General features: G+C 43.3%; 1 protein-coding gene across 1 annotated transcript in view; it reads right to left on the bottom strand.

The window, feature by feature from the left end:
- Positions 1–9,970: 9,970 nt before the first annotated feature.
- The window catches only part of LOC130294074 (carcinoembryonic antigen-related cell adhesion molecule 20-like), a 63,633-nt gene continuing 49,548 nt past the window's right edge, over positions 9,971–24,055 (bottom strand). The window contains exons 7-9 of the mRNA XM_056543482.1: positions 18,188–18,216; positions 14,811–14,873; positions 9,971–11,631 (exon numbers count right to left, since the gene is read on the bottom strand). Coding sequence (XP_056399457.1) covers positions 11,542–11,631; positions 14,811–14,873; positions 18,188–18,216 — 182 coding nt within the window. The 3' untranslated portion in view covers positions 9,971–11,541. The remainder of the gene's footprint in view (positions 11,632–14,810; positions 14,874–18,187; positions 18,217–24,055) is intronic.

Genomic DNA, 24,055 nt, shown 5'->3' on the forward strand with positions numbered 1-24,055 from the left:
CATGGATAACTACAGAGGACACAGAACATGCATTTTGGTGGCTTTGGGGCATTTTTATTTTTCTTAACTTCCCCGGGGCACCTCTTTAAAATAATTTACTTCCAAAATAAGGTAATAGTGTTAGACACATAAAAAAAACTGCTCAGGCTTTCTCCATGACACTGACAATGCAAACTGGAAAAAAAAAAGCTACAGTAATTCACTGTGTAGGCCACTTCATCACCGCATTACAGATGGGAGATGTCTGTAGGAGGCAATGACACCAGTTATTAGTGTTGCTCGCGAATATTCGCAATTCGAATTTTATTCGCGAATATCGCATATTCGCGAATTCGCGAATATTCGCGAATATAGCGCCATATATTCGTAATTACGAATATTCGTTTTTTTTATTTTTTTTTTATTTTTTTTTTTTTTCACAGTACACATCACAGTGATCATCCCTCTCTGCTTCCATCTTGTGGTGTAAAGAAGGCTCTAATACTACTGTGTGAGGCCGGTGTGCGAATCTTCGCATATGCGAAAATGTACATATGCAATTTTCGCACATGCGAATATTCACATATGCGAATTTTTGCGCATGTGAATATTCACATATGCGAAAATATAACGAGAATATTACGAATATGCGAATATTCGCGAATATGACGAATATTCGTCCATATATTCGCGAATATTCGCGAATTCGAATATGGCCTATGCCGCTCAACACTACCAGTTATCACAGGATTGATACCAATACCATGAACTGAAAGTTACACAGCAGGAAGTGCAACAAGAAGCCATTTCCAAATACCCTATTACAGAGGTGTTTTGACATGTATTGCACTGTGCCTGCGCTTTAATGGACAGAATGTAGTCTGTTTATGACTACGTTAGGGCTGCGTAGTCCCTGTTTTTTTTTTTTTTTTTCAAATAAATTGTATACTTTCTTAAAGCAGAATTACATTATTTTGCTGAATTCTAGCAAAAGAGAGTAAGAGTGAGGCCACTTACTGTCCCAGAAGACAAGGTTGTTTATAGTCAATCCCACAATGGGGGACATTTATCATCATTGCTTTGGTAAGCAAGTTCTGTAGTCATTTTTTTTTTGCTTATGTATGACATATTTATCATACTATCACAGGGGGTCGATAAATTTGGCTTACATGAGCAAAAACCAATAAATCACTTTTAAACACCATTTTTTTTAGAACACATAAGCAAAAACCAAATAATGACTACAGAACACCACTATGCAGCTTTGAAAAAAATTTTGCATATATATATATATATATATATATATATATATATATATATATACAATGTGTGTGTGTTTATTAAATTTTTTTAACACTGTTTTTTCTCCCTAAATGTACTTACTGATTTTTTTTTTTGTTACTTCTGCTACAGATCCGTGTATCCTGTGGACTCCTTCGGATTCGGTGGACTACATCGACGACCAGCGTTTTTCTTTGCTTGATGTTAATAAAATGGTTAACGAGGGCTTGTGGGGAGTGGTTTTTTTTTATAAAATTTTTTATAAACCTGTTGTGTTTTTTGCTTACTTTACTTGACAGGCTTAGCAGTGGAAGCTGTCTTATAGACGGAGTCCATTCCTAAGCCGGGCTTAGCGTTAGCCACAAAAACAGCTAGAGCTAACCCCCAATTATTACACCGGTACCCAACGCCACAGGGGTGCCGGGAAGAGCCGGTACCAACAGGCCCGGAGCGTCAAAAATGGCGCTCCTGGGTCTAGGCGGTAACAGGCTGGCGTTATTTAGGCTGGGGAGGGCCAGTAACAATGGTCCTCGCCCACCCTGGTAACGTCAGGCTGTTACTGTTTGGTTGGTATTTGGCTGAGAATAAAAATAGGGGGGACCCTATGCGTTTTTTTTTTTATATTTAATTATTTATTTAAAAAAAAAAAACGCATAGGGTCACGCTGGTCATTGAAGTAGTCCACCGAATCCGAAGGAGTCCACAGGATACACGGATCTGAAATGAGAAGAAAAAAATAAAATAAAAAATGGGTTAGTACATTTATTATCACCTGCTTGCACATCTCCCGCCCCGCACGACTACAACTCCCAGCATGCCCTTACAGTAAGGACATGCTGGGAATTGTAGTTGTATGGTGCAGGAGATGTCTGGGCAAGTGACAAGCTTGTCCCCTGCCCCCAGCTGCAGGACTACAACTCCCAGCATGCCCTTACAGTAAGGACATGCTGGGAGTTGTAGTCCTGCAGCTGGGGGCAGGGGACAAGCTTGTCATTCACCTGCACTGCACAACTATAACTCTGAGCATGTCCTTACAGTAAGGGTATGCTGGGAGTTGTAGTCCTGCAAAGGGAGCCCGGGCACACACACACACACAGAGAGTCACACACAGTCACACACACACAAACACACACACACAGTCACACACAGAGAGTCACACACAGTCACACACACACACACACACACACACACACAGACAGTCACACACAGACAGAGACACACAGACAGAGATAGAGACAGACAGAGAGACAGTCACACACACTCACCCATCCAGCGCAGCAATCCTTCTCTCCGGGCGCCCTGCGAGTGACGTCACTGACGGAGGGACGTCAGGCCGGCGCAACCGAAGACTTGGGAGCAGAGGCCGGCGCAACCGAAGACGAAGACACTGAGGCCGGGCACAGTGCAGGTGAAGGCCGATGGGCTGGGGGGAGTAGAGGGGTGCTGGAGGCCGGGCACAGTGCAGGTGAAGGCCCGGGGGGGGGGGGGGGGGATGGTTACGGACGAGCACAGTGCAGGTGAAGGCCGGGGGGGGGATGGTTACGGACGGGCACAGCGCAGGTGAAGGCCGGTGGGGGTGCTAACAGACCCCCCCCCCCCCCCCCCGACAGACTCCTATATGCCCTAATCATGTCACTGTTCCGGTCGGGTCCTGTGATTGTCTGCTGGTCCTGGCTAATCACAAGACCCAGCGGGAAATGTGAAATGACAGCAGGGGATTTAGGAGTCTGCGGCGCCGGTATATGTTATAAGGAGTAGTGTTGCTCGCGAATATTCGCAATTCGAATATTATTCGTGAATATCGCATATTCGCGAATTCGCGAATTTCGCGAATATAGCGCTATATATTCGTAATTACGAATATTCGTTTTAGTTTTTTGTTTTTGTTTTTTCACAGTACACATCACAGTGATCACCCATCTCTGCTTCCCGCTTGTGTGGTGTAAAGAAGGCTGTAATACTACTGTGTGAGACTGGCGTGCGAAAAATCGCATATGCGAAACTTAGCATATGTTAATTTTCGCATATGCAAATTTTCACGTATGCTAATTTTGTATATGCTAATTTTCACATATGTTAATTTTCGCATACGCGAAGTTTCGCATATGCGAAAATAAAACGAGAATATAACGAATATGTGAATATATGACGAATATTCCTCCATATATTCGCGAATATGCCGCTCAACACTAATAAGGAGCCCGGGCTGACATTACAGTGCAACCACCCGGGCTCCCCATACGGCCTCCCCGCTACCCTCACTTAATAATGATGGGGACACTGATATACATCCCCCCCCCCCCTTGTCTCCCGCCCGCTCCGCTCAGCTCCCGCTGCTACAAGACTACAACTCCCAGCGTGTCCTCACTGTAAGGGCATGCTGGGACTTGTAGTCTTGCCACAGTTAGCAGACAAATGGGAGTTGTGTGGCGCTGGCAGGTGAGAGGGGGGGATGTAAATCACTGCCGTGTCCCTGTAGCGAAGTGAGGGTAGCGAGGAGAAAGTATGTCGGAGCCCGGGCGGCAGTAGCTTTTCCTGCTCCATGTTGGAGCTGGAGTAAATTTAGTCAATTAGTCACTACGTAAGCAAGTTTGAATTTTCTTGCTTGATAAATGTCTATCAATATTCTTAGTGAATATCTTCCTTAAAAAGCAATGTAAAAAAAAAACTCTGGAATGAAAGGATTACTCTTTGGGTATTATCCACTAATGATGGTTTCAAACTTTCAGCAAGGAATGGAAGACAGTAGGGCAAGTGAAGGATCTGTTAGGGGTAGCACTCCGGCTATCCATCCTGGCCGTGAGCGCTCCCTCTTCCCTGTCTCTGCCTGTCCTGGGACTTGTTGTGCAGGACGTGTCCGCACGTATGTCCCGTGTATTGCTAGGGGCAACGCTCCGGCCGTTCTGTCCGGCCATGAGCGCTCCCCATCCAGTGCCTGCAGCGGCTCCAGGATTCGCTATGCGGGACGCGCCCTCATGTGAGTCCCGAGCGTCTTCTCACCTTTCCCTGCTCCCGGCTGTTCCCCTGTCCTGCTTTGCGGACGCGCGCTTCCCCTTGCCTTAGGGCGCGTACCGGCATTGCTAGCTTTATAGGGCCAGTACGCCCATAATTGGTTGTTCTCTGGGCGGACTCTATATTAATTCAGCACCTCCCTATTATGGTGCCGGACCTTTGTGCTTATCGCCCTAGAGAAAGCGTTCCTTAGAGTATTCCTTATTAGTGTTTCTGGCCATCAGCTTGTGACCTGACTTTGCTCCTTTGCCGCCTGCCTCCTGACCTTGTGCCTGTCACCCAACTACGCTTCTTTGCTGCCAGCCTTCTGACCCGTGCTACATCTGACCATGCTTCATTCTCTCATTCTCTGTGCCAAGTTACATCTGGGCAGCCTGTGTGGACGGATCATGCCAGGGGTAGTGACCTGGGTGCTGCCTGCCGCAGCAAGTCCATGCCACTTTGCGGCGGGCTCTGGTGAAAACCAGCGGAACCTTAGACTCCACTCCCTGGTACGGTTCAGCCATTGTCAACACAGGACAGCAGATCCACTTCCCAGCCGCTTACGGTAAGACCGTTACAAGATCCTTACACATGGGCATCTTCTGTCCTATGCTAACCATGATCTGAAGGTAATTCTATGGTGAGGTTCAGGAATGTGGGAAATGAGGAAATTCCTTGACAAGTGGGCCTTGTGGACTCTTTTGCAGAGGCTGCTGGTGCTCAAGGATTGGCCAAGTCTGGAGGTTGGTTGAGTCTTTTGCATTCTGCCAGGATCCTCTTGAAGTTTCGTTAATTGGATCGGTGCTGATTTCATGGAAAACTGTAATGTGGGTGTAAGGAATAATCTGCAGTGTGGAAGCTTTGAGGAAAGCGCTTGATGACAGTTTCAGGTGTTGGACCTTCATCGATCAGAGGATAGGCCATTAGTGAAAAAGCCCTAAAAACTGCTTTCAATTATTTGGGGCCCGAGGATCGTCAACCCTCCTGTACTTTACAGTGGCCATACAATACAACCTCACATTGAAATGTAAAGTATACCAAGAAGCTGTAAAGAGGTGTGTAATAAAGGCACCCTAAAATACTTAATCATAGTAATAACTTATTTGGGGGTTGACCACAGTTCCTCTTTAGTAGCTGACTTTACTCAATCCCTCCATTAGAAATTTAAAGGGGTACTCCACTGCCTCAGCGTTCGGAACATTTTGCTCTGGGTGCAGGCTGCGTTGGTCATGCCGTCACGCCAAGCCCCTCAATGCAAGTCTATGGGAGGGGGCGTGCCCTCCCAGAGACAGGAATTGAGGGGGCGTGGCGTGATGACATGGGGGGCATGACCGTGACATGACCACCCCCGGGGCCTGCACCACAGTGGAGTACCCCTTTAAGCTTCTATACTAGAATTAAAGAAGATATATCATGTACAAAAACGTATCCGCTATCTTCAGAATAAGTTTTATTGTTTTATTTTTATTTTTTTTAATTCTGTTTAGTATCAAATTACGTAAATTTACCCAAACCATAAATCCCTGTATGACTGTAGAGGGAACTTGTGAGTTATAAATGTCCTGGGATTACAGCAGCCTCAGCACTGATTCATGCACGTGTAGTATTGAACTCACATAGGAGAGCACAAGGGGGAGAGAAGGCCCGAGTAAAGTGAGTGACCATGACCACTCAACTCCACTGAATCTGCTTCATGATAGACAATGATGACAATTCCTTTTATTAATTTAGAAATAATGAAAAGTCTACATCAATATTGTCTGAATACTGAAGGGAAGGTCTCCATAATGGGGTTGTACATGAAAATCTAACACCGCTGTAAAATTGAGTTTTTCCTTGGAGGTACACATTAATGGGGCTCTCCAGTTTTCCAATCAACTGGTGTCAGAAAGTTATACATATTTTGTAAATTACTTCTATTAAAAAATCCTAACCCTTCCAGTACTTATCAGCTGCTGTATGCTCCACAGGAAGTTGAGTAGTTCTTTCCAGTCTGACCACGGTGCTCTCTGCTGACACCTCTGTCGGTGTCAGGAACTTTCCAGAGCAGGAGAGGTTTGCTATGGGGATTTGCTCCTACTCTGGACAGTTCCTGACACGGACAAAGAGCACTGTGACAGGCTGAAAAGAACTACACAACTTCCTCTGTAGTGTACAGCAGCTGATAAGTACTGGAAGGGTTAAGATTTTGATATTGAAGTAATTTTTAAATCTGTATGACTTTCAGGCACCAGTTGATTTAAAACATTTTTTCCCCCACCGGAGTACCCCTTTAAGGACCATTAACAGGTAGCACTTTTTAAAACAAGCAATAACTGATAGATGAAAAAATCGAAAATTGTCCAAAATGGATCAAACGTGGATATTTACATCTTTACATATGTTATAAACAATTAGCTTAGAATTGTCTGGAAAGAAAAAAGTAGCATACAAACAAAATACATATTACAAATTGTATGTCTTAATAGACAGACGTGATTATTTTCCTTCTTATAGTATAATACAGTGGTCCCTCAAGTTACAATATTATTGGGTTCCAGGAAGACCATTGTATGTTGAAACCATTGTATGTTGAGACCAGAACTCTATGGAAACCTGGTAATTGGTTCTAAAGCCACCAAAATGTCATCCAAAAATAGGAAAAAAAAGTGAGGATTAAAGAAAAATAAGTAGATAACTAATATAGATAAAGCAAATCCTTACATATAAAAGTAATACAGATCTGCTGGGAGCTGTAATCACTGTCTATGTCAGTGTTTCCCAACCAGAGTGCCTCCAGCTGTTGCAAAACTACAACTCCCAGCATGCCCGGACAGCCGAAGGCTGTCCGGGCATGCTGGGAGTTGTAGTTTTGCAACAGCTGGAGGCACCCTCTTTGGGAAACACTGGTCTATGTAGAGGAAAGAAGCTTCTTCAGGGTCCTGTACAGTACACACAGTAGGGGAGATTTATCAAAACCTGTGCAGAGGAAAAGTTGCCCAGTTGCCCATAGCAACCAATCAGATCGCTTCTTTCATTTTTAATAAGGCCTCAGCAAAATGAAAGAAGCGATCTGATTGGTTGCTTGGGGCAACTGGACAGCTTTTCTTTTGCACAGATTTTGATAAATCTCCCCCAGTGTCCTAAAAAAAAAAGTAAAATCGAGTTGCCCTCAGCTTGTGTCCAAAGGAGCAGCTAACCCTGGCACAGGTAAAGAGTAGAGGGCATGTAATACCTCCCTGTACTGTAGGGAGGCGCTACCAGACACCAGTCAGTGCATGCACTTTAGGAATAAAGGGGTTTTACCAGTGAATGCCCATTCTGATTGGTCGGGTCTAACAGTCCTTGACACGTTTTGCAGATTCCATAACATTGTATGTTGAGTCTGGTTTCAAGTTACAATGGTCCAGAAAAGACCATTGTATGTTGAAACTATTGTATGTTGAGGCCATTGTAAGTTGAGGGATCACTGTATTATCCTTTAGCTTCTATAACTGTGAATAATATAAATCTCTACTATGTGACTATTCTTACGCTTCACTGCCCTCTGTATTTACATCTTTCTATGCTTCATTGGGACTTTAATTCTCGCTTCCAGTTTCTGTGTATGAGAAGAAAGGAGAACTCTCGTATTACCAGATAAGAAGGAAATGATGAATAACAAGGTTCTTTATTCTTCGTAAGCACTGAACAACCCGATCAATAAAACTATCATCCAGTTTCATTTTACAGTGAAATATTTATCAATGTTTTACTAATGTTTAAAGGGATAGAACAGGAGGAGCGGAGTAGAGAGAAATGTGGCTTTATGGGTAAAGTACAATACATCCTTTTAAGTCAGTATAACAGAATGCATTGACATTAAGTGGAGCTGTCAATCAATCAGTAGGACCACCCACTGGACTCATAAGACAAAAAAAAAAAAAGAAATTTAAAAAAATGTGTTCCCCTAGACCTATGTATCAGCTCTACCTGTTCTGTGATCTGCTGTCAACACACCAGATGGGAAAGGCTTTATTTAAAGGGGTACTCTAGTTTTGTAAGTGTCTGACTGCTGGGAACCCCCGTGATCTCTTAAACAGGACCCTGCCTCTCCACACTTAAAGGGGTTATCCGGCATAAGGTGATTTTATTAGTTACCTGCCAGATAGTAATGGACATGCTTAGGAAGGATCTGCGCTTGTCTTGGGGCTAAATGGCTATGTTGTGAAATTACCATAACGATTAGGATATCTTTTTGTGAACTGGCTACTTCCTGTTGGAGTTCCCTTCTTCAACTACAAGTCCCCTAATTCCTTGTTTGTAAGTTTGAGGTCACTTTCCTCCCTCCCACACATCAGCCACCCCACCCCTTGAAACACAAATGAGCTGCATTCCATTCAAAAGACCAGTGTTTTCTAACCAAGGTGCGCTCCACCTATTGAAGAAAAGACAGGGAAAGACTGCACCTTGGAAAGACTGAGATGACAGTCATTTTGTATGCTGTTAAAAATACAGGTACAGACACTCTATTATGAACAACACTAACTTTACAGCCCCTGTAGCATAGTAAAATAAAAATAAAAATCCTGGAATACTCCTTTAATTCACCAGTCGCCTCTTCTGACCCCACCTTCAGAGACACAGGAGTCACAGCCTACTCGAGCTGTGAGATGAGCGCAGAGACACTCGGTCAGTGCAAGTGATTCTGGGGGTGGCAGGGGGGAGTTTGCGGGATTTCTGCAGTAGGACCCCCCTTGATCCGATTGTGGATAGGGCATACGTTTTACAAAACCAGAGCACCTCTGTAAGAAGTAAGCTGAGTATAATTAGATGTGTAACTTGAAAGTCTTACTCTCTTGTTAAAGGGGTACTCCGCTGCTCAGCATTTGGAACAAACTGTTCTGAATGCTGGAGCTGGCGCCGGGAGCTCGTGACAGCTGTCACGCCCCCACCCATAGACTTGCATTGAGGGGGCGGGACATGACATCATAAGGGGGTGGGGCCGGTGATAGGCTGAGCCCACTGTCATGTAAGAAGCCGGCCAGAGCGCCTTACATGACAGTGCACTCAGCCTATCACCGGCCAAGGCGGGACTTCACTGTGGCCGGTGATACGCCGACAGCTCTGTGACATCTCTGTCCCCAGGAAGTTGAATGAGGTTCGCACCGCTGGACCATGAGGCCGGTGCCGGACCGATGGGGGCACGTAGGAAGGTATGTTAAAGTTTATTTTGTTTATTTTGCAGCCCGGGCACAGCAATATATAAAATTATTGCACTACAGTTGTCCTTTAAAACAATAGTTGTCCAAAGTGTGGAGAGCCCCTTTAAATGTCTCTGCATAGGAAAAGAGATAAAAAAGAGAAAGGGGAAGATTGTGCCCCTAGTGAAGGCTGTTATAGAAAAAGATCCAGGCGGTATATAAAATTACACTCACCTAGTTGGTTTGTGCTAAGAGCACAACACCTAGTATGCAGCCCCGATCCTCTGGTAGCAGCCTTGCTGACCCAGGTTAGTACAATGGAAGTTTCACACTTTGCCTGATGAAGGGTCTGGTACGGACTAGAAACGCGTTGCCTGTGTGTATATTATTAATAAACCATTTTAAAGGGACGATACAGTGTTCCTAGCCTTTCCATATCCAGACTTCCAGCGCCAACACCAGCCGAATTTTTCCACTAATACTTTAAATGTCTCTTGTAAAGCTCCATTGTCATCAGAACATGATTAGGACACCAACATATGATGGAAACAATGCGGAGGTCGATATACCGTTTATTGTCCTTTTTTTAAATTTTTTATTTTTATTTTATTTTAATAGAATGCTACATTGACGTTAAGATCACAATAAGCAATTCACACTCTTTATTTTTAAAATAGACAGACACGTTCTTTCTATATTTACAGTATAGTGCGGTGATCTCCAAACGGTGGCCCTCCGGGGGTAGCAATACTACAACTCCCGGCATGCCCGGACAGCCAACGGCTGTCCGTGCATGCCGGGAGTTGTATTTTTGCAATCACGGTTTGGAGACCACTGGTATAGTATTTACATATACCATAGTTGTGTAAGTGGTCCATTTACTCCCAGCTGTACCTTGGTTACAATTGTCCTAATACTTACAGTACATTTACAACCGATTACAAAGGACTATATCAAATCGGAGCAAGAATGAAAATAGGGCTTCTTAGTTATTGACACCACCACAACCCCTAAAAACGGGCCCGGTCCTTCTTTACTCTTTCTTGTAAGACAAAAAGCCTCCATTACCCTTAAATACTTTAGGCTTCTCCATTCCTGGTTGCCATGGTAGCAATGGGCAGTAGGTTCTTTCCATCTGAGCTAGGCCCGAACCTCCTAGGAGGTTAAAATATACTCTTAAAAGGCTTCCCATATAACAGGGGTGGATCAGAAACCATCCATGCCTAGGTGGGCAATAAGTATATTGAGCCACCTACCATAAATAAGTCCAGTTTGGCTGAGGACCCTTCTAATGCTTTAGGAGGCTTCGTAAGACAGACCAGTACTGTTGAGTTCAACAAGGCTTGTGTAGGACTTTTGGGCATTTTGCCATGTCCAGTCAACAGCCCCCAAAACCTTCCATGTGCTTATATTAATACTGATGTCCTCTCGTAATGAGAAGGCCTTAAAGCACCTCAAGTACCCAGGCCCGGATGCACCTCCTATAGCTACGCCCTGGCTATGGTAAACACAGCAAGGTTGACTGTAGGTGTGCATATCTATATTATATATTTTGCAGAATCTATGGACGTGTACAGTACATACAGTTTATGGTAAAAAAATTAAGTTCACAGTTCCGATAAGATCCTGCAATGTTAGGTTGACCTCAAGTTCCTCTAAAAAAGGTTACTTCACGGCATGCAACTGTCTTGCACATCAAATCTGCACTTGAGCAATGAGGGTCGTAGGAGGAGACATCCGGACCGAAACGTCGGTAAGAAGTCCAGTCTTATTAAAAACAGAATAGCAATTGGTTCCCTCAAAAAAGATCAGGACAAGGGTTTCATGTTTTTCACGATACACGTAGCTGCCATTCAACACCTGGACACTAGAGGACAGCATCAGACAAGGCGGGAAGCACAGACTAAAGCTATACAGGGAATGTTGGCGTTTGTGTAAGAGCCTGAGGTTAGTCTGACGGCTCCGGTGCTGAGCGTGTCCTGCTAGGACGGAGTAGAATACGCTCACATCCGGAGCGGGTTATAATGTAGAAATCCGACGGATCGCCGAGTGGACGAATTGTACAGCAAATCCTGGTGCACAGTCGTAGGAATGTGTGTGAATGAAGTGACGGAGGAAGTAGAATTCAGCGCAATTTCAGCTCGGAATACACCACATTGTCCGTAGGAGGCGGCGCCGCCTGGGGACTCCGGTTTTCATAGATCGCTTCGGGTTTCTAAAGCGTAAAACAAAAAATAATAGCAAAGATAATTGTATTATTAAAGTAAAACTGTCACATGTTTGCTCCCGCACTAACCACAGGTACTGATGGATAGTGTGGGGGGACGCTGAGTCCTATGATCCCTACCTTGGCCGGATCCGCCCGCAATCTTAGTTTTAATATACCTGGAAAGCTTTAACTGGCACAGGCGGGGTTTCTGTAGCTTAACTTGCATTGACGTCAGTGCCGCCCGCTTATAAATATTCATCTCCACTCCCTCCAGCTCTCCCTCTCTTCGCCGCTCCTAACTGGTCTTCACTGCGCATGCGCCGCTTCCTGAAATGCGCAGTGAAGTCCAGTTAGGAGCGGCGAAGAGAGGGAGAGCTGGAGGGAGGGAGAATGAATATTCATAAGCGGCGCTGCGGACGGGCGGCGCTGACGTCAGTGCAAGTTAAGCTACAGAAACCCCGCCCGTGCCAGTTACAGCCAGATTTCCAGGTATATTAAAACTAAGATTGCGGGCGAACGGCCGGTTGGATCCGGCCAAGGTAGGGATCATAGGAATCAGCGTCTCCCGCACTACCCATAAGTACCTGTAGTTAGTGCGGGAGCAAACGTGACAGTTTTCCTTTAAATATTGTCATCGCAGAAATCAATAAAAAAATTTAAAAAAACTTTTTTGTTCTATAAAACACTGTGTGTGATGTTTTTCCCAACTGCGGCCATTTTCCATTATTTTTTGGGTGTTTGTTTGAATCCAAGACAATATGGTGTAGATATAACATTTTTTTCCCTGGCATTTTATATTTTAGCATTCTGTAGGTTTCTTTATGTAAAACACACATGTTAAGAATGTAGGAATACAAACATGAAAATACCACCTAAGGGTTTATTCACACGTACAGGATCCTGCGCAGATTTGATGCGCAGGATTTGTAACTGCAGATTTGAAGCTGCGCTCAGTCATTTAGTTTACATTTAAATCTGCAGCAGAAAATCCTGAGCATCAAATCTGCACAGGATACTGTACGTGTGAACGCACCCTAAGAGTAGGGTCACACGTAACGTATCCACAGCGTATTGTACGCTGCAGATCCGCCGGTGACCCGACTCATAGTGTGCCTCGGAGCAGCCGTGATGTTTGAGTACACTGCACACGTGCGTGGCAACTCACAGGCCCCTGTGTGGCTGCTTAGAGTGGCGGATTATCGCTGCGAGCAGGCCAGGGGGCGGAGCGAGGTGGGGCAACAGCTGGAGGTACACTATGGATCGGGTCACAGGCGGATCCTCGGCGTACAATATGCTGCAGATACGTTACATGTGACCCTACCCTTAGGGTGTGTTCACACGTACAGTATCCTGTGCATATTTGATGCGCAGGATTTTCTGCTGCAAGTTTCAATGTAAACTAAATGACTGAACACAGCTTCAAATCCTGTGTCTGTGTACTCTCTCTAGCTCTGTTATGTCTGTGTACTCTCTCTAGCTCTGTTATGTCTGTGTACTCTCTCTAGCTCTGTTATGTCTGTGTACTCTCTCTAGCTCTGTTATGTCTGTGTACTCTCTCTAGCTCTGTTATGTCTGTGTACTCTCTCTAGCTCTGTTATGTCTGTGTACTCTCTCTAGCTCTCCTATGTCTGTGTACTCTCTCTAGCTCTGTGTCTGTGTACTCTCTCTAGCTCTGTGTCTGTGTACTCTCTCTAGCTCTCCTATGTCTGTGTACTCTCTCTAGCTCTGTTATGTCTGTGTACTCTCTCTAGCTCTGTGTCTGTGTACTCTCTCTAGCTCTGTGTCTGTGTACTCTCTCTAGCTCTGTGTCTGTGTACTCTCTCTAGCTCTGTTATGTCTGTGTACTCTCTCTAGCTCTGTTATGTCTGTGTACTCTCTCTAGCTCTGTGTCTGTGTACTCTCTCTAGCTCTGTGTCTGTGTACTCTCTCTAGCTCTGTGTCTGTGTACTCTCTCTAGCTCTGTGTCTGTGTACTCTCTCTTGCTCTGTGTCTGTGTACTCTCTCTAGCTCTGTGTCTGTGTACTCTCTCTAGCTCTGTTATGTCTGTGTACTCTCTCTAGCTCTGTGTCTGTGTACTCTCTCTAGCTCTGTGTCTGTGTACTCTCTCTAGCTCTGTGTCTGTGTACTCTCTCTAGCTCTGTTATGTCTGTGTACTCTCTCTAGCTCTGTGTCTGTGTACTCTCTCTAGCTCTGTGTCTGTGTACTCTCTCTAGCTCTGTGTCTGTGTACTCTCTCTAGCTCTGTGTCTGTGTACTCTCTCTAGCTCTGTGTCTGTGTACTCTCTCTAGCTCTGTGTCTGTGTACTCTCTCTAGCTCTGTTATGTCTGTGTACTCTCTCTAGCTCTGTGTCTGTGTACTCTCTCTAGCTCTGTGTCTGTGTACTCTCTCTAGCTCTGTGTCTGTGTACTCTCTCTAGCTCTGTGTCTGTGTACTCTCTCTAGCTCTGTGTCTGTGTACTCTCTCTAGCTCTGTGTCTGTGTACTCTCTCTAGCTGTTATGTCTGTGTACTCTCTCTAGCTCTGTGTCTGTGTACTCTCTCTAGCTCTGTGTCTGTGTACTCTCTCTAGCTGTTATGTCTGTGTACTCTCTCTAGCTCTGTGTCTGTGTACTCTCTCTAGCTCTGTTATGTCTGTGTACTCTCTCTAGCTCTGTTATGTCTGTGTACTCTCTCTAGCTCTGTGTCTGTGTACTCTCTCTAGCTCTGTGTCTGTGTACTCTCTCTAGCTCTGTGTCTGTGTACTCTCTCTAGCTCTGTGTCTGTGTACTCTCTCTAGCTCTGTGTCTGTGTACTCTCTCTAGCTCTGTGTCTGTGTACTCTCTCTAGCTGTTATGTCTGTGTACTCTCTCTAGCTCTGTGTCTGTGTACTCTCTCTAGCTGTTATGTCTGTGTACTCTCTCTAGCTCTGTGTCTGTGTACTCTCTCTAGCTGTTATGTCTGTGTACTCTCTCTAGCTCTGTGTCTGTGTACTCTCTCTAGCTCTGTTATGTCTGTGTACTAATCAGATGAAGTACACTTGTAAAGCGAAGTAGTTGCTCATAGCAACCAATAAAGTTCCAAAGTTATTTTTTTTTAAAGGCCTGTTTTAAGTGAAAAATTTATTTGACAGTACTTGGTTGGAAAATTCCTTCAGATTTTGTGCAGACGCATTTCTCTAAATAATCACAGACAAGACACTGTACAGTACCTGCTCCTTTTTTGGCATGTTGTTGGAAAACTCAATTGAAGCGTACTGAAGCTCATGCTGTTCCTAAAATAAAATACACATATAAGTCATCAGATTTTTTCAGATGTCATTATGCAAATATATAATTTGTAACACGTCACGTTGATGGATGTGGATTATGGTTGGATTTTCATGAATGGCTGTATACCAGATAAGCTCGTATTGAAGGGGTTGTGCAATCATGACAACTTATTACCTATCACGCAGTGGTCGGACTCCACCTATAAAACATTTATCACCTTTCTTGTGAATAGCTAAAAGTTGACTCAAATTCATTCTTAATCCCCCCCGCCAAAAAAAAAAAAAAAAAATTCATCCAAATTCAGATTTATTTTGCAATTTGCTTCTTGAGAATCGGTACAGGAGCAGGGACTGTTATCAAAGACAGGAGTCCCTGCTCCTGTACTTACTGAACAGCAAAGCATACGCTATATACATTGCTGCTCAGTTCACAATCATTGGACAAATCTTTCATGCTGTATACTTCACTGCATATCTTCTATATCTGCTAGGACTCTATAGTGTTCTAGTGTAGGGCAAGTATAGGGCGAAATACATTTCAGGACGTTTGTTTATCTTTATTAATAAGTTTCAATATATCACAACTCCTTTACCTTTGTGTATAAAATGAACAGCCTATTAAGTTATATGGTAATTGTTCCATTGCTCCTTTTCCCCTTTGGTGGCCCTTGGACAGCTCTTTGGTCTTGGCCAAGGTGGAGAGTTTGGAATCTGACTAATTGTCTGTGGACTGGTATCTTCTATACATGTAACCAGCTGAGATTAGGAGCACTCCCTATAAGAGAGTGCTCCTTATCTCAGCTTGTTACCTGTAAAAAAAAGACACCTGCCAGCCTGAAATCTTTCTGCTAGGGATCAAATATTTTTCTGTGTAGAATGCAAATCGATTTATAACTTATATGAAATTAGTTTTTCTGGATTTCTGTTGTGTTATCTCTCACTATTCACATAAACCAACCAATGAAATTATAGACTGATCATTTCTTCGTCACTGGGCCTTCGGACAAAATCACCACAATCACGCTGCTGGGGTCCCGCCCACAATCTCCCACAGCACCCACGGGTTCCTGCGGCAGTGGTCATGACATCACAGCCACACCCCTTGTGACGACACGTCATGCCCCCTCCATTCATGTCTATGGGATTGGGCGTGTCGGCCGACATGCCCCCTCCCATAGTCATGAATGGAGAGGGTGTGGCGGGACTTCACGAGGGGGCATGGCCGTGATGTCATGATAACGTCCTCCAGCTCTGAGCGTTCTGAACAAAATGTTCAGAACGCAGGAGCCCCAGAGTACCCCTTTAAGCAAAGGTTTTTCCCTGTTGTAATGAATTAACTAAACATGCTGGCAAAATCCTATTTTCAGAGACCTGTCAAGCGGGAGAAGTCGGAAAAGGAGCCGCCCAATGAACACTTCTCCCCAAGGCTGGTACACGGTTTGTGACCCAGCTGTGTTCGCTATGGCACGTGGCAGTGCTTTGCAGCTAAACATAGTGCAGTATGAACAGGGGACGCATCCATGTAGCACTGTGCACGGTGAGTGCCTTTACCATTTCCACTTGTAGACTAGTACTAGACATCTGCAATATTCCCTAATATAAAGAGACCCGTGTTAGTGGAAGGTCCGCTTATACAGTGATCCCTCAACTTACAATGGCCTCAACATACAATAGTTTCAACATACAATGGTCTTTTCTGGACCATGGTAAGTTGAAACCAGACTCAACATACAATGTACAGACAATTCGGATCTGTGAAACGCGTCAATGGCCGGAAGAACCGACCAATTAGGATGGGCATTCACTGGTAAAACACCTGTATTACTGAAGCGTATGCACTGACTGGTGTCTGGTAGCGCCCCCCTACAGTACAGGGAGGTATTATGTGTTCTGTACACTTTACCTGTACCAGGGTTGTACCTGCTCCTGGCTAATGGCGACTCCATTACTTTTTTACTTACAGGACCCTGAAGAAGCTCCTGTCCTCTACATAGACCAGTGTTTCCCAAGCAGGGAGCTTCCAGCTGTTGCAAAACTACAACTCCCAGCATGCCCGGACAGCCAACGGCTGTCCGGGCATGCTGGGAGTTGTAGTTTTGCAACAGCTGGAGGCTCCCTGCTTGGGAAACACTGACATAGACAGTGATTACAGCTCCCAGCAGATCTTTCTTACTTTTATATGTAAGGATTTGCTTTATCTGTATTAGTTATCTACTTATTTTTCTTTAATCCTCACTTTTTCCTATTTTTGGATGACATTTTGGTGCCTTTGGAACCAATTACCAGGTTTCCATAGAGTTCTGGTCTCAACATACAATGGTTTCAACATACAATGGTGGTCCTGGAACCAATTAATATTGTAACTTGAGGGAGCACTGTACGTGCTAAGTGGATTGTGATAAATCTTAGCAACCATGAATGCGGATACAGGTTACATATTCCTCAGCAGCAGAGACCACAGAGATATCGAGAGTCTCCTTCTCCTTCCTATTTTAGTCAAGGTAATTATTTTTTTTTTTTTTTTTTTTTCGAGTTAAAGAGTAAAACGTGAGGCAGAAGTGAATCTGGCTAAAAGAAACGGTTCTCCTACCAGTTACGTCTATTACTGTGTAGTTTCTCTATGATACGTTGAATCGGTCATGAAGGCGGAGCCTTGTGGCCCAGTACAGGAGTTGCACCCCTGTACCCTTGCTATCCTGTCTGGCAGACTCTATTGCAGTGTCCCCTGAGTTCCCACCTTAAAGGGGTACTACCGTGGAAAACTTTTTTTTTTAAATCAACTGGTGCCAGAAAGTTAAACAGATTTGTAAATCACTTCTATTAAAAAAATCTTAATCCTTCCAGTACTTTTTAGGGGCTGTATACTAAAGAGAAATCCCCCCAAAAAAAAAAGAAATGCATTTCCTGTGATGTCCTGACCACAGTGCTCTCTGCTGACCTCTGCTGTCCATTTTAGGAACTGGAGAAAATCCCCATAGCAAACATATGCTTTTCTGGACAGTTCCTAAAATGGTCAGCAGAGAGCACTGTGGTCAGGACATCACAGGAAATGCATTTTCTTTTTTTTGGATTTCTCTTTAGTATACAGCCCCTAAAAAGTACTGGAAGGATTTCTACAATAGGGATCTGACTAACTGTTGAATGGAGGGGCTTGTAGGCACATGCTCTATTCATTGTCTGTGGGAGCGCCAGAGATACCTGAGGATAGGGAATATTTTTTTTTTATGGCTAGAATACCCCTTTAACACCATGCCGACTTTTCTCTTTTATGTATACAACTAATAATCATAATGAAGAACAAGATTGCGTCTTCTTACCGCAGTTTGTGTTGGAATGTCAGCCTGACCTGTTAGGAGACAAAACATAGAAATAATAAGACGTCTATAATTCTACTTCTAATACTTCCTACATGAAGCTGCTTAGTAAACCGGTACTGTGTGTGTGTGGGGGGTAAGTACGTTTGTGATGATACAATATTGTACAAAACCCAAGTGACTACACAATGACGTGAGAACACGATGACATAAAAAGGAGTCTAATTTTTAAGTTTTGTGATGTTGGGGTATTACGTTATTCAGTGGGTTGATTAAAAAAAACTAAAAATAAATTCATGAAAATGTATTCGAAAATCCACAAAAAATTTAAAATAAATAAAAAAAATCAGTGTTTAATCTGCATCGGCATCCTGTGCAAATTTAAAGGGGTATTCCAGGCAAAAACTTTTTTTATATATATATCAACTGGCTCCGTAAAGTTAAACAGATTTGTAAATTACTTCTATTAAAAAATCTTAATCCTTCCAATAGTTATTAGCTTCTGAAGTTTTCTGTCTAACTGCTCAATGATGATGTCATGTCCCGGGAGCTGTGCATGATGGGAGAATATCCCTATAGGAACTGCACAGCTCCCGGGACGTGAGTCATCAGAAATCAGTTAGACAGAAAACAGCAACTCAACTTCAGAAGCTAATAACTATTGGAAGTTTTTGTCTGGAATACCCCTTTAAGTTGAAGATTCTGCACAGATTTCGAGGCTGAATTTGCAGCCTCTTCATTTTTCATGTGAACATGCCCTAATACGAATATATGACCTACACTCTTCTTGGGAAAATATACTATTATACTACTAGGTAACAACACTTGTACCAAGTATATAACCTACATTTGTTACCATAAAAAATATAATCCAATGACCATATAATCCAAAAAATGCTCCTTTATTGAATACAACAATATAATAATATAAAAGAGACAAACACCCCTATCCCATAAAAAAAAGCCCTAATACTAAGCAGCCAGTCCCCACGTGAATGAAAAGTGTATAAGTATAATTTTTTTAAGTTTATAGTAGTATGGACATTACAGGAAAAACTAAAAAGTTGATATAACTACTACGTTTATCTATTCATAGGCACCATCTTTATTATGTTATACCAGTTGGTATTTTTATCCTTATCTCTTGGCCATGCTAAGAGAATAGGAAAATGTGACCTGCAAGTGACTGTGACCGTAATCGTTTAGGCTGGGTTCATATATATGTCCGGCATCCGGCATAGGTGATCTCGGCCTAGATCTTAACGCAACTGATGCCCCAACTGATGACAAGCTGTCATCAATTGTATGGTATCGGATGTCCATTATTTCAGGACGGCAGACAGGGGAACACAGCAATCTGGGTATCCCTGTCCGGTGACCTCCGCCATGCCCAACCATCCGGCGTCAAAGGTGAGATGCTGGATGATTGTGAACTGTCCCATTCAAATGAATGGGATCAGATCTAGCATCAGTTTTCCTTCGGCGCATGCCCAAGGGATACTGTGCTGCGTGGCAGCTAAAGTCACAATGTAACCATAGATTCATAGTTGTACCTAGGGTTGGTTTTGAGGTAGAAGTGCATCTGGGTCATTTTAATAATTTGCTGTGGCTTATGGCTGAAGCTCCTGAATGGCAGCTAGTTATCATTGTGACGCCATATATACATGTTCTTGACTACCGTATAGAACATGCTATAAGGGTAGGTTACTCCTTATAGACTCCTCAAAGGAACTCCATTGGTGGGACCTCTAAGTGCTAGTGACAGCTAGATTAGGACAAAGTACAGAAAGTGCCGTGTGCACGAGAAACAAATCCTGGGATTTGCACCTGCATGCTGAGCCTGTCTGCCTGCTTGAGATGATCCACACTGTCCCTGCAAAGGTAAATTAAAGATTCCATCTAATCTCTTCCACCTATATAGCTCAGAGCAGCTGTCCTTTGTATAAAAGCAGTGCACCTACTGCTGTATGTCCACAGTGTAATCTTTTCCTCCCTATAGCTTATCAGCAGCAGCAACATTAGAAGTCCAGTGTTTAGTGTAACGCCTTTCCCCGCTGAGATCCCTCTGCTGCTGTTTCTTTCATTTCTGCACACCTTGAAAGTACCCAGTACATCAGTAACCCCTTCTCTTCCTACCTGCCACCTATGAACTCAGCGCAGCACAGTTCAGCTTGCTCAGTCCAGTGCACTATGTTATGGCGTAGCAGCGATATGTTATGGCGTAGCAGCCATAAGTATGTGCTGTGCTGTGATGGGCCATGGAAGTAAGGGAAAGAAAGTCCATGTATGAGTACTACTGACAAACAGCCCCCGAAATGGAGAGAATGAGAAATAGCTGTGCACCATGGAGGGGACTCTCAGGAACTGAATAACAGTAGTAAGAACACGAAAATCACCTTGTATACAAAGCCATGCAGGTTTTTAAAAACCTTTTAAACAACAAGTAATAGGGGTTAAGGAAACCATAGGTTGCAGCATCAATAGTACCTTTATGTCACAGGGTCTAGAATAGGAACATTTCTGTGTTTATTTTATTAATCTTTTTTTCTTTTTATTTCTTTTTTTTTTTTACAGAGCACGAAACATAATTGTTATTGAATATAATATTCTAAAGGGAAAAATGTTGGCAATTCAGAATGACCTCAAGTTCATACATGCCCTATATACCTCTAAGCGCAAGCTATTGTGTCAAAGAGAGTCTGAAATCGTAGCCTTGGCGATAGTTTTATTCCTTTCTGTTGGTTAACGTCCTGACTTCATTTAAGAGACAATGACTCTTCACACGCCCCGGGATCGTTGGGCTGTAACTAGAGCACCGTACAATAAGGAAGCAAACACTGAGATATGGCGCCTGTTCATGAATTGTATGCCTCTCTGACCGTGTACACAGCTACACAGTGCCAGAATTTAAAATGGTACATGGCATGGCGATTTTGAGTTAGGGCCCGAGAGGATTTTTTTTGTCAAATGTTCTTTAAAAAGCAGAAAAAATTGGACCAAGTAATGTATATTTCATTGTGGACAGCTCGAATGAGCAAATGGCCCATCGATTGGCCTCGTCCACCAGAGATCTCCACTAAGATATTAAAGGGGTTATCCAGGAAAAAAACTTTTTATATATATATATATATATCAACTGGCTCCAGAAAGTTAAACAGATTTGTAAATTACTTCTATTAAAAAAATCTTAATCCTTTCAGTACTCATGAGCTTCTGAGGTTAAGGTTGTTCTTTTCTGTCTAAGTGCTCTCTGATGACACGTGTCTCGGGAAACGCCCAGTTTAGAAGCAAATCCCCATAGCAAACCTCTTCTAAACTGGGCGGTTCCCGAGACACGTGTCATCAGAGAGCACTTAGACAGAAAAGAACAACCTAAACTTCCGAAGCTCATAAGTACTGAAAGGATTAAGATTTTTTAATAGAAGTAATTTACAAATCTGTTTAACTTTCTGGAGCCAGTTGATATATATAAAACGTTTTTTCCTGTATAACCCCTTTAAAATCATCAAAATAAAAAAAAAAGCCGGCCTGGCCACATAGAATATTCATTTTTCTTCATACCACAACCATGCTCAAAAGTTTTTTCGTCAAAAATTCTTAAAAAAAAAAAAAAAAAAAGAAAAAACGGGATCAAGAACCATATGTTAAAGGAGTACTCCGCCCCTAGACATCTTTTCCCTATCCAAAGGATAGTAGATAAGATGTCTGATTACGGGGGTCCCCAGCGGGGATCTTGGCTGCGGCACCCCAGACATCGGGTGTACGGAGCGAACTTTGCTCTGTGCCGGATGACTGACGATGCGGGGCGGTGGCTTTTAACATCACTGCCCCGCCCTGCTTGTGATGTCACGGCCACGCCCCTTCAATGCAAGTCTATGGGAGGGGGCGTGACGTTCGTCACGCCCCCTCCCATAGACTAGCATTGAAGGGGTGTGACCGTGAAGTCACGAGCGGGGCGTGGCCGAGACGAGCCTCCGCCACTGCACCAGACGCTCTAAACGAACGCCGGGTGCAGCAGGGAGATCACCGAGGTCCCAGCGGCAAGACCCCCGTGATCAGACATCATATGGATAAGATGTCTAGGGTCAGAGTACCCCTTTTAAGTTCCGGACATCACAAATGAGCGAATGGCCCACTGATGGGCCTGGTCCAATAAAGATCTCAACTAATATATAAATGTCAAAATGGTACATGCCCACCAGGCAAGATAGACGCACGAATAATTGAAGCCAAAACTGGGTTGTCTTTCATAAATTTAAACATTTTTAAAATATATTGCACCTCTTATCCTTTTCTTCTTTTTAAATTTGGCAAGATGGGTGGGAAAGGAGTCTAAACCCCATGTTTACCCCACATTATCCACTTTGAGACAGAGATCTGACCAAACGTCTAATGCAATCTTCATTTCAGAAGAAACCACAGGAAAGTCTAAAGTTATTGTGTGAAGAAATGTAAAGGAGACGTCTATGTCACATGTAAAAGTTCCCTAATTTCTGTCTGAAATCTATTTAAGTGCATCTGTCACAATGAACTCTCTTACGCCACCCACACAGTGCAGCAGGGGTGTGTGTTCCTATGCTGGTCATGCCTTTATGAAGTCATATGGTGCCTTTATTCTATTTAAAAAAAAAAAATGTTTTTTTTTTGGGGGGGTAGGGGGGTCCCATAGTGTCAGAAAGCATTGCTGCTGTGCCCCTGCCACCTCTCTCCGGTTACATCATACCCTCTCTGCTTTTTGATTGACACACAGGCCTGCCAATGGCTGCCCTGTGTCGACTGCCCACGCATGCGCCATCACTGTATCATTAAAAGGGGTACTCCGGTGAAAACCTTTTTTTTTTTTTTTTAAATCAACTGGTGCCAGAAAGTTAAACAGATTTGTAAATTACTTCTATTAAAAAATCTTAATCCTTCCTGTACTTATTAGCTGCTGAATACTACAGCGGAAATTATTTTCTTTTTCAAAAACGCAGAACTGTCTGCTGACACCATGACCACAGTGCTCTCTGCGTCCATTTTAGGAACTGTCAAGAGCAGCATATGTTTTCTATGGGGATTTTCTACTACTCTGGACAGTTCCTAAAATGGACAGAGATGTCAGCAGAGAGCACTGTGCTCGTGATGTCAGCAGACAGCTCTGTGTTTCAAACGGAAAAGAATTTCCACTGTAGTATTCAGCAGCTAATAAGTACAGGAAGGGTTAAGATTTTTTAATAGAAGTAACTTAAAAATCTGTTTAAATTTCTGGCACCAGTTAATTAAAAAAAAAAAAGTTTTCCACCGGAGTACCCCTTTAAGGGTCCATGCACACTATGGACATTCAGCACAGCCTGGAATCGGCACTTATCTCCCGATGAATTTTACAGCAGAAATAATAGCCCGAAATAAAGGTTCCCATTGACATACAAGCTTTTTCTTTGCGGATTCAGCCAAAAGAAGGAACATGTTAATTTTTTAAGTGGAAGAATCCATTGAGATCTAGAATCTGGAGATTTGAAATAAATTCATACAAAGAATGTCCATACTCCATACATCATTCCATATGTCTTCCTTCAAAGTTTTCATGTTTTCAATATAAATGTAGAAAATAAGAAAAATGAAAAACACAAGAAAAATCATGGAATGAAACGGTGTCCAAACTTTTGCCTGGTAAAGTATATAAAGAATTGTGATCAAATGTATAAAGAATTCTGTGTGTGTCCTCGGGGAACAACCACCCCTCCCCTTTTCTCACAATCCTTTGTCTGGCGACTGGCTGCAGAACGTGCCCCCCCACCCCACTCTACTCTGCTCTGTGTTTTCCGCAGACTGGCAAATACTGTGGAAACAACTGAATCTGTTTACTTCTAAGTTTATCGTTCCTTGAAGTTA

The sequence above is a fragment of the Hyla sarda genome, chromosome 10, assembly GCF_029499605.1.
Source record: "Hyla sarda isolate aHylSar1 chromosome 10, aHylSar1.hap1, whole genome shotgun sequence".
Taxonomy (NCBI): domain Eukaryota; kingdom Metazoa; phylum Chordata; class Amphibia; order Anura; family Hylidae; genus Hyla; species Hyla sarda.